The sequence below is a fragment of the Typopeltis vanoorti genome, chromosome 17 (assembly GCF_054136105.1).
Source record: "Typopeltis vanoorti isolate ZY-2024b chromosome 17, IOZ_Tvanoo_1.0, whole genome shotgun sequence".
Taxonomy (NCBI): domain Eukaryota; kingdom Metazoa; phylum Arthropoda; class Arachnida; order Uropygi; family Thelyphonidae; genus Typopeltis; species Typopeltis vanoorti.
The window spans coordinates 46,264,821-46,277,011 of NC_143565.1; the positions used below are offsets into that span (position 1 = coordinate 46,264,821).

The window sequence follows — 12,191 nt, forward strand, 5'->3', positions numbered from 1 at the left end:
CAAAGTGCATAACTTTACACTTACTAACATTAAACTGACAGCCATTTTCATTTGCCCAGATTTCCAGTCTATTCAAATCATTTTGTAATTGCTGGATATCAGTAGCATCCCTGATTGCCCTGCCTATCTTTGCATCATCATCAGCAAACAATTGCAAATCTGATGATAGACCCTGATTGAAGTCATTAATGTATAGATTGAACAATAAAGGCCCATGGACTGAATCCTGAGGTACACCACTGGTTACCTTAAATCTGGCAGATTCACACCCACTGTATACCACTTTTTGATATCTGTCAACATCCCTTGATCCAAGTCGATAGATTATATTCCAATCCCATATTCTCCAGTTTATGCAACAGCCTATCGTGTGGTATCCTATCAAATGCCTTAGAAAAATCCAACATTATCATAGTGTATCCATTCCCTTTATCCAACTCGGCCGTAACATTGTTATAAAATATGAGCAAATTGCTAAAACATGACCTTCCTTTAGTAAATCCATGCTGTTCCCTGCAGAGTATAGAATGCTTGTCTACCCACTTCTGTATGTGAGTTCTTACCAACTTCTCTAAAATCTTCACTACCACACCAGAGATACTAATAGGTCGGTAGTTAGACACATCAGGTTTTGTACATCCCTTGTGCAATGGAACTATCACACATTCCTTCCATTCCTGTGGTATCATTCCTGAACTGAGAATCAAGTTATACAAACGTGTGAAAGGTCTAGCCAATTCAGCTGAGCATTCCTTTAGCAAACGGGCTGATATTCCATCTGTCTCTATTGACAAATTTTTATCCAGGTTATGCAAGAGCTCTTCAACCTCATTTTCATGAACCCTTAACTCTTCATCCAATGTAGCAGTAGTACCATGCTACATACACCTGGTTGATATATCTTAGAAAAGTGAGCACCTATTAACTGAACAATCTCCTTAGCTTTCCACACTCATGTACCATCTGCATTCAATAAAGTTATTCTTCCATTCATTCTTTCTTTTGCTTGCGACATAACAATAAAATTCTTTTGGATTGCCTTTAGCTTGCATGGCCAATTTCTTTTCATACTCTGTTTATAGCTTTTCTCACAATACTCGGTACTTTTCTGGCCTGAGCTTTATATATTTCATAACTCCTCTCACTCTTATTCTCACAATATTCTTTCCACATCATCTTCTTCTTGTGGATCTCTTGCTTAATAAGGTTGCATATCCATTTCACTCCCAACCTATTTATTCTTCGAACACCAGGGATACATTGAGATACCGCCTCATTTAAGCACTTTTTCAAAGATTCCCATGCATTGCTGGCATTTTTTCTATTCAGTAACTGATACCATGGGACCAAAGATAGTATTCTTCTAAGTCAATCATAATTTCCAGTTTTGTAGTTCAGCATGTAGCCTGTTTTAATCGGAGCTTCAATACAAGTAGATACTTCCCAAGAAAGAACAGCATGATCACTGTCACCAGTTGGTGGTAAAATAGCCATATTCTTGACAGAGATTCCTTCTGATACTATGAGCAAATCCAACACTCTTTGAACTCGAGTTCCTTCTTTCACATGCTGCTTGAGAAAGTTGTCTCGCAACAATTCAACATCATTTCCCAATCATTCGCAACAATACCCAATCGATGTTTGTAAAATTAAAGTCACCCATAATGATCATTTGCTTGGTACCTATAAGGCTAAATTGGTGATGCATTTCTTCATCCCCTACAACTGAGCTGCCAGGTCTGTAGCAGCACTTCACCATATATTTGATTCTTGTTTCATTCAGTCAGTTCTGGTGCACAAACCTTCAGGACAATTGGAGGAATGCCATGAGGGCCAGGAGACTTTTTTGTGTCTAATTTGGACAGTATTTTACTGATTTCTTTCTGACAAAAGAATATAGTGGGCATCTGGAATGGTTGGGGGGACATTTGCCATTGTCAATTATGCATGCAAGTGTTGGCTTATGGAGAGTAGTGTTGACTGTTGAAGAGATAGGATAGGATGTCATATTGGTGACAGTACCATCCTCCATGTTAAGAACTTAAAAGTGAATTTATGCCTGGAACACACACAATTATGTTTAGAAACATATACATGAAAGGAGCATAATAAATAATTTTTTTTTAGAAAATTTTATGACATAAAACTTTTCAATAGTAATTTTGACAAAGGCTTCTTCATTTACATTCTGCATCCAGGATATGATTTATGATTGAAGAAATTTCAAAAATTATATCAGGAATTTTTGAAGATGTTATGCTTTGCTTTTCATCGCTAAATCAAAGTATAACATCTGCAATGTGAACTTTTCCTCTAAAAGGAAAACATGCCTTAAGTAAGTGTTTAAGATATATTAAACATTAATCAGAAATATAGAAAATGTGGTACAAATATCAACATTAGAAAGACTATTATAAATCTCAATAATGAACACCCATCAGGGCAAAAAAGTCTCATACGAGAATAAAAATAAAAGTGTAAAATATTCCATTTGAAATCCAGAGATTTATAAAATATTCCATGTATAGTTTAAGGTTTAAAAAAATGAGTTTGGCAACCTTATTCATGCCTCTGATTACAGAACTTGATATTTATTATTATTATTTTTAATGTTACTTTGCATTTAAAAGACAGAGAAAGATATTTTCATGGATCATCTTTGGATCTCAAATGGAATATAGCAAATATAGAATAAACTGCACATTTCAGCTGTGTAAGGAAGACAATTTTAAGTGAACAGAGAAAATTATATATGGAAATAAATAAAGCTTATATTGTTAGGGCAGGGGCAAAGGAAACCATCTGAATTCATTTATATGGAATAAGAATTAGTAAATGGTAATCTAGAATGCACTGAATTATCAGAAAGCATGCCAGACACTTTTGATGAAGAATAAGCTGTATAATTTTTCATTAGTAAGTAGGCAAAAGAAACTTTCATTCACATTAAAAAAAAAAAAAAATGGGGGTTGGTAAAATGATATCTGTATGATTACTTAATACATGTTCTCTGGGGGAACCCATTTTTATTTTTTTCCCTCCACCAATCTGACATTCTTTCTACTTCCATCTTTTGGCCTTTCCTCTTATGTATTTCTTGAAGAGTATAACTTGTAGGTCTTCAAATACAATGTTTAAACGTTTTTTTTTTCTTTTTTCTTAACTTTCTGTGCTCATTGGTTGTAATCTCTCTCTCTCTCTCTCTCACACACACACACAGTTTTAAACTTGCAAGTTCTTCTCCCAAAGAAGTAATTATTTTCAAAGTCTATTTCTTTTGAATGATCCTATGGTGCAGTTAAATCTCTATTCTTTCAAGATGCTTTCAGTTTCAGAAATGACCATAAACTGTTCAAGGAAAGTCTAGAGAATAAGGTGAATGAACAAACTAACATGACCTTATAATAACACTAGTTGTAAATATTTCAAACTAATATGATACTGAGTGATGGAAAAGTCTTATGTTTATAACTGACTACAAGGGCATGGTATTTTTTATTTTATTTTAGCACTTAATATTGTGTCCTTATCTGTACTGAAGAGTTCATGTGTGTATATAAATATATATGTATACACATGCATGCACACACACACACACACATATATACATACAGACATGCCTATTATTATTATTATTATTTTTTTTTTTTCTTTTTCCAGATCAAGATGGAGCAGAACCTAGTCCTAATTCTGTAGCTATTTCAAATATGATCAGGCTGTCAAGCTTTCTTAACAACTCAGAATTAAGAATCCGAGTAGCAAAGGTGTTGAGTGTATTTGGAGATAGGCTTACAAGGTTACCTGTTTCCTTGCCGGAAATGGTTTGTGGCCTTATGTTTTTTAACACACCAACAAAACAGGCAAGTATTACAGTAGAGTGTAAAATAATTCATGTCAGCAATTATAGTTAAGGTTCACTCAAAATATTAATATCTAAAAGGAATTTTTTTTTGTTTTATTAGAGTTTCATCCTCTTTTAATTGCGATGGCTGACATTATTTTTCATTTCTTGTTTTAATGGGTTAAATAAAAACCATCCTTATTTTTGCATAGCATTTTTGGTTTTTCACTTAAGACCAGCCCTGAGTGATTTTGCCAGCATAATTAGTTGCAGGAGACTTATCTGAAACTCAACGAGGCTCCTACTCTGCAGTATATAACTGTTATTCATCATTTATATTTGACTGAAATTGACATAATTATGTTCACATTATTACAATCATCAGCAATTTTCATCTATATTAATGTATTTTCCAGTGTACATTTTGATCTTCTAAGAAACTATTAACTGCATCAATCTATCCAGGTCTTGGTTGTCCATCATCAAGAATGAAGAATGGAAGAGAAAAGTTTAGCAAGACGACAGGTATTGTATGCCAAGAAAAAGACCCAAAGGAAGACCATGATCTAGGTGGATTGATGCGATAAGAAGCGCCCTTAGAAGACAGAAGTATAAGATCTGATGATATTGAAGTGATAAGTGGTAGTCTAATTTGTAGGAAAATTCTTCACAGGATATTAGTAATAGTAGAAACTTAATAATGTGGTACTGTCATAGTATCCTGTATACCCTTTGAGGGTACATTTCAGGAAATTGATGATGGACAACCAAGACCTGGATAGATTGATGCAGTTAATAGTTTCTTAGAAGCCCAGAATGTAGATTGAAAAATACATTAATATAGATGAAAATTGCTGATGATTGTAATAATGTGAACATAATTATGTTGTATTATCATTGTGTCCTGTACACCCCTGGAAGTTGTGTATATGCATACATATATATGTAAGAAAATAATGATCAATTTTACATTTTGCTTACTCATTTGTTTATAGTTATATTTTATCATTTGACTTGGTGCAGCCTGAGATGGTAATGCATCATTAATATCAAAATTATAACAGCTGCTGTAATGTCTTGATGCTATTCTACTCAGATCATGTGTTATAATAAATTGTTTTTTTTTTTATGTGGGATGCTACCATTATGGAAGGTTTAAGCTTTTGGTACAAATTTGGTGTGCTTGTGCTCCACTCTTCTGTCAAAAGCATCAGTAAGTTGTACTGATGAAGAGTGCTGTCTAAACTATCCTAATATTGTGTTCTGGTTTACCATAAAATAGGACATGCATAATATCCATTTTCCATGCACTATATATATAACCAGTGGACAAACTTCACACCATAAGAATCCTATATTACAGTTACCTCAACTTTGTCAGTGAGACAACACTGAAGGAAATAAATTGCCTCATTTCTTAAATTTTTTAATCTTTGATATTATCTCTCTTGTTATAGAGAATTTTAATTTTCTGAAAATTGTTGAAAGTAGGTCAAAATTATAGCATCACTTTTTTCCTCAAACTCCTGTACTGATTGACAATGAAAATTGCCGTCTACCACACTGAAATCTGAGCGCCACATACCTCATGTAGTTTTATTATTATTATTATTGCGGGTATCTCCATGGAGTCAGTAGACTCATCGCAGGAGAACCAAACTAGCAAATCAATATCTGTTATATCTCTTCTTGAATTCATTTACAAACAAAGAACTCGCAACTTAGTCAGGCAATGAATTCCACTCATTCACCACCCTCCAGGCAAACTGGAGGGTGGTTAATCACACTCTTCTTTAATTTCGAGGGATGACCTCTTGTGCTTCCATCACTATCACACAGCTGAAACATTTCCCCTGCATCAATCCTATAAAAACCTTTCAGTAATTTAAATGTTTCTATCATATCCCCTCTTCTCTGCCTATCAACTAATCTGTGCAATCCACAAGCTCTCAATCTATCAATGTAGGGAGCATTTTTTACATCACTTACCAACTTAGTCACTCTTCTCTGAACCCTCTCCACAGCCTCCTCATCTCCAAGGAATCCAGGTGACCAGACCTGAGCACAGTAATCCAAATGTGGAAGTATCAACGCTTTATAAAGGGAAATAATAACCTCTTTATTTCTGGATGTCAGTGTGTTCCTCAACCACCAAGTAATCCTATGTGCAATCTCGGACACCTTAGCAATGTGTCCCCTGAACTTCATCTCCCTATCTACCAACACCCCTAAGTGCCTAGCCTCATCAATCTCTTGGAGTACTGTTCCATCAATGTAGTACACAGCTGGTAATCTTTTAATCCCGAAATGCATAACTTTACATTTTTCGACATTGAACTGACATCCATTACTTTTTTCCCATTCTACCAGCTTATTTAAATCATCCTGCAAACTTTCAACATCAGCTTGATTTTTTATTGCGCTACCCAACTTTGCATCATCAGCAAACAACTGAATATCTCCCTGTAAGCCATTTCCTATATCATTTATATACAAATTAAACAACACTAGCCCAAGCACAGAGCCCCAAATCACACCACTGGTCACCTGCCCCAACCTGGACTCGACTCCTCCATACACCACCTTCTGGTATCTCTCCCTGAGCCATTCTCTTATCCATATCACCGATTTAGTATCCATTCCCATCTGCTCCAATTTGCATAACAGGGTTCCATGGGGTATCCTGTCAAAGGCCTTAGCAAAATCCAGAAGTACCACTGTGTAGCCAGTTCCTTTGTCCAACTCAGATGTCATTCTATTATAAAAAGTTAATAGATTGCTAAGGCAGGATCTACCTTTTAACAAAACCATGTTGGCCTCTATAGAGTATCATATCCTGATCCACCCATTCTTGAATTTTGTCTTTAACCAACTTTTCCAATACTTTTGGAAAGTATTGGAAAAGTTGGTTAAAGACAAAATTCAGGCTACTACTACTCCTGAGATGGTGATTGGTCTGTAATTAACTACCACAGTTTTAGAGCCACCTTTATGCAAAGGAACCACTTTACCTAACTCCCTAGGGACCATACCAGAGTTCAAACGTAAGTTAAATATCCAAGTAAGAAGGGTTGACAATTCATTTACACATTCACGCAACACCCGAGCTGATATTCCATCTAAACTTTTGACAAAAAGAAATCAGAAAATTGCTAAATAACTTTGGATGCTAAAAAGTCTCCTTGTCCTGATGGCATCTTTACAATCTATTATACATGGCTTGTATTTATCCTAATGTGTGGAAGCAATCGCACTTCTAGCCTATTTCAAAAACAGCGGAGATAGAGGTCAACTGTCGAACTACTTACTGATTGCCATTGTCTCAATCCTGTGCAAAATAATGGAGAAAGTCATCAATAGCCAACTTCTCTACTACCTAGAGACCCACCAATTCATTGGCAACCACCAGTATGGATTCTACCATTCATGATCCACAGCTGACCTTGTAGCTTACATCACTTAATTCTCAGAGCCATAAGTCAAAACCGATTTGAAGACTGTCTTGCATAATGGCAGTTTAATGTTTTTACTAATTTTTCTCATATTCCATGTAATATATTCATCTGGTCCCCACTATACCAGCTTTGTTTATTCAATCTTTTTCAATATTTATCTGCCAACTTCACAAAAACTGTGCTGCCACAATATCTTAAATTTTTTACTTGTTCTGTGAGTTCTTTATTAAGATGCAGCTCACATTTTCCATGTTGCTGCCTATTTTAATTTTTTTTTTTCTTTCGTTTCGCCGATTTTTATTCTAATTTTTTTTTTTTTAATATTTAATGTTTATTATTCACATCACGTATACAAATTATACATATTATACTATTCGACTTGTATAATTATGACAATATTCACAATACAATTCAATGCACAGTACAAAGTTACAAAATAACATTCAAGTATTACTATCATGGCTATTATTTTATTATGGTTAATAAAAAGTTTTCTCATATATGCAAGTAGAATATAATATATTCTAAATGGTTTCAAAGTTATGATAAGTAATTGGTTTAGGGTAATGTAAGTTAGTTAATGCAAATATGTGTAACCAAGGGCTGTAGCCATACTGGTTACTAGAAAAGTAATTAGCTTAAACAAACACTGAGAGTCCGGGGACCACATCTAAGAGGGCTCGCTCACCAGTTATAATAATCTACATGCTGATATTTTAATTCCTAATTGAATGAACCAATTTGTAAATCAATACCTTAATTGGTTATGATATATGAGTTATAATGATCTCTTATACTATACATTTAAAATAATTGTCAACATTCTTTAATCCCATAAGGTAGTTTCTCAATCTTTTTCTGAATACATATTCTGAGGTTATAGATTTAATTTCATTTGGAAGTTTTTACAGCAGTTATTCATTAATGTTTTTACTAATTTTTCTCATATTCCATGTAATATATTCATCTGGTCCCCACTATACCAGCTTTGAATATATTCTATATATTTTTTGTATTCTATATATGTATTTTTTATTTGTATTCTATATATGTATTTATTTGTATTCTATATATGTATTTATTTGTATTCTATATATATATGTATTCTATATATTGAATATTTCTATATATTCTATATATTCTATATATTTTATATTTCTATATATTCTATATATTTTATATTTCTATATATTCTATATATAAATATATTTAGAATATATTATATATATATATATATATATATATATATATATATATATATATATAGCTCTATGTAATAATGCTCCATTGATGCCACATAAATGTAGTGTCTACTTGCAAAAGACTTTAAAAACGAGATTAAAAAATTGGTGACTCCTATTATGAGAGAGACATGTGGAAAAATAAGAGACTGAACAGATAGCATGAATGACAGAATCATATTAAAAAAGTTGTTAGAAAAGAATTTAATATCATTAGCATTCAAGAATCTGAGTAGAACCTCTGTGTGGTCACTTTAACAGAATGGGAAGAGAGTAAAGGATAGCAAAACAGGCATTTGGTTCCAGAATAGCAGGAAAGAGACCCAAAGGAAGTAAGAGATCTAGGTGGAGTAGTGTCTTAGAAGACCAAAATATATTGGGGACCTGAAAAGCAACAGATTAATTTGGAAGAAAATTATTACTGGGACACTATTAATAATATAGTAATATCATGTTATCCTGCACACCTCATGAGGGTATATACCAAGAATTTACTTTGTCTTGAAGATGTGGAATAATGGTGCCAAGATAAAACTGCAGCTTTGACACACTGTGAGATTAAACTGATGTTACTTTTCCAGTATACTGTATTTGTTGTATAATTTAAATATTCTCTGGACAGCTCAAAGATATAACTAAAGATATTAAATAAATTATTAAAAATTATTTAATTATCAGTTTCAGAGTTTTAGGAATTTATTACATTTCATAATTGAAACTATCCAATGAAATAAATTACTAATATCATATATTTTGACTGTTTTTAATAATAATTACAAATAATTTTATTATTAAATTTAAGGTGGTACCTTTTACTTTATTATAAAATCAGGCTATTAAAATAATTTCATTTTTGATGGAATTTGTGATTCAGGGAGGAAGAAGAGGGGGTGGAAGGGAAAGAGATTGTATATTTGTTATATAATTTTTGAGGACATGGGTTATTTTGAGACAAAAAGGAAAGATGACATCTAAATATTGAATAAATAGCATTGCATTTGTGGATGAGTTCTGAGTGCTTGATAAGTTTATGAAAGCTCATGTAGGTGCAAATGGCCATTTGGCCCAATATATAAATGTAGGCAAAATGACGAGTGCTTGATTTATGAATAAAAAAGCATTTTTGTTAATATTCTTTATTGTAATTGCATTTATCCTACAACTGTATATAGCTGTTTAAAGCTTTATTATTATACAACCATGTTTCATGTTGCAGATTATTATTGTGGGCTCAAAAGAAGATTCTGATACTCAAGCCTTACTGAGTTGTGTACATGGCCATTTTCTTCCTTTCAAAACTCTTATCTTAGCTAATGATAATAGAGACAGCATCTTTTACCGACAACTGGAAATTCTTCAGAAATTAGAGAAAGTAGATGGGCAGGCAACAGCCTATGTTTGTGATGATTGTTCATGCTCATTGCCTGTCACAAATGCTTACCATTTGGATAAACTCTTGACCAAAGAAAATGATACTGAAGATAAGCAATCCCAGTGAATATATCTGTAGCTTATTTTTTTATAGAATATGTAAATTATGCTGGTCTTTCTTTAAGGCAGCAGCCATATTTCTTTTCATATCCAGAATGCGGTATTTTTGTTAATGCATGTAAATAGTTGTGCTTAAAGTAAGTTTTGTCAAGGGTGAAATATACGATGGTTACTATCACCTATAGTGCTCAAATAATTTTAACTGATGTGAATATATATACACACACACACTATATATAGAAAGTTACTGTTACTAATGTGGCTGTACTGACAATGAGATAGGGTAGAAAAAAAAACCACAAAGGAGAAAAATCTGAGCAAATATTTTCAGATTTGCCATTTTCCTTCTATTTTATGCATCATGGACTTGATGTTATGTAGATAAATTTCATTTTATCTTGTATGCAAAATTTCTCTGTCTCTGAAATAATCATATTTAAACCAAAATTATCCCGTGTTTTAACTTGTAGTATATAGTGTAGAATAATTTTATGCTTGTAGAAAATAGTAGTGTGATCAGAGTCTTCAAAGTTGATGTAGTTTATAAGAAGTATTATGATAGTTTAATTTACATTGGGCAGCTAAAGAATGTAAAACACAAACTTATTTTCTCAGTTAATAGGTCATTTATTTATTTGCCCCAATTATATGTTGGAAGATGCATTTCAGCTTTCCAAGTCTTAGGAACTCCTCTATAAAAATTATGGCATGAAATCTATTCCCCTTCTCAAATCAACCCAAATATAATATTATGTATCATCTTAATTTCATAAATTAATATACTGTGTAGAATTCATGCACACACACTCAAGCTTTGGAATGTTTTTGTATTCCTCATGGAATCAAAATTCTCAAGAAATAGCATATGTCACTTAAGAGAGCTTTCAGCAAGTTTCTTCATATTTCCTTTTTTCCCCACTCCCTCCGATTTCTGATGTACAGCAGAATAAATGTGTAACTTTTAATGAGTGTAGTGAAAGCCAAAAAATGTCCAATCCTAATATAATAAATTAGTTTTATATTTTAAGTGAAAAGATCAAGGAATGTAGAGAGAAATGAAAAGATCATTTATATGTAATAGAAAGATATTAGCTAACCAAAGAAATGGATAAATATAGACCAAATAGAATAGTGTCAAACCAATTGCAAGATGGAAAGACCAGTGAGAGGAACAGGCAAATACCTAATCCATAATGAAAATAATTTTATATTTGCTAGTTTGGATTTTATCTTTTTATTTTCCATAGGTAAATATTTGAGGATAGAATTGAAACATTCCATTCAAACAGTGCAGCATGTGTCTTGTTTCATTGAAGGTATCTGCTATATTAATTATTCCATTGTTTAATTTTCTGAAGCAATAGTATCTGGTAACTGTGATAACATGATATTTTGTGACAGAGCTGGAACTTCTGATGAGAGAAATCCATCTTGGAAATCAAAATTTGACTACTAACTTGAAAGGATCTTTTTTATATGCACAGCTGAAAACATTGCTATAGAAAGAATTTTTACGTGGGAAAGTCTCATTACTAGAGATGACATGAAAGATTAGAAATTTCATGTTTTCAAGTAGTAATATTGACAAAATTAAAAAAATAAATGAATGAGAAAGAATGAAAAAGAAGAGCATAATAATTTTCAGAGTGATTGCAGTTTTTAGAATACACAGTTATCTTATTTTTCAAGTATGTATTTCTAGATGTATGGCATTATTGAAGTTTCGCATTATATATATATATATATATATATATATATATTATTTTTTTTATTATTATTAATTTTTTACAAGGGAAATTTAGAATTTAAAATGAGTGTAAAGATGTGTGTGTGGACAAAGCTAACACTTTGATACAAAATTAATAACGGAAAAAACTCACGTACAAAGATTATTTAATAGTATAATTTTCGCCTGTGTGTCACAGGCATCTTCAGTACATTAAGCTCAAATTAAACAATAACTGACAATTCCAAAAAGCGCCACCTAAGTAGCTGGTGTAAGATAACAAAAAAGGTCAATAACTTTCCTAAAAATAAAAATAAATAAAAAAAATTTTTTAAAAAATAATAATAATAATAAAAAAAAATAAAAAAATAAAAAAAAATCAATACAATAAAAAGTTAGGAAAGATTAGCTGATTTGTAAAGTACTATCTCCCATAA

At 32.2% G+C, this 12,191-nt stretch overlaps 1 protein-coding gene across 2 annotated transcripts in view; it reads left to right on the forward strand.

The window, feature by feature from the left end:
* Nucleotides 1–11,758, forward strand: part of LOC150097359 (spermatogenesis-associated protein 20) — a 158,516-nt gene extending 146,758 nt beyond the window's left edge. For both annotated transcript variants that reach the window (XM_090407484.1, XM_090407485.1), the window contains exons 13-14: nucleotides 3,661–3,860; nucleotides 9,754–11,758. In XM_090407484.1, the coding sequence (XP_090263610.1) occupies nucleotides 3,661–3,860; nucleotides 9,754–10,035 (482 nt within the window). In that variant the 3' untranslated portion in view covers nucleotides 10,036–11,758. The remainder of the gene's footprint in view (nucleotides 1–3,660; nucleotides 3,861–9,753) is intronic.
* The last annotated feature ends 433 nt before the right edge of the window (nucleotides 11,759–12,191 follow it).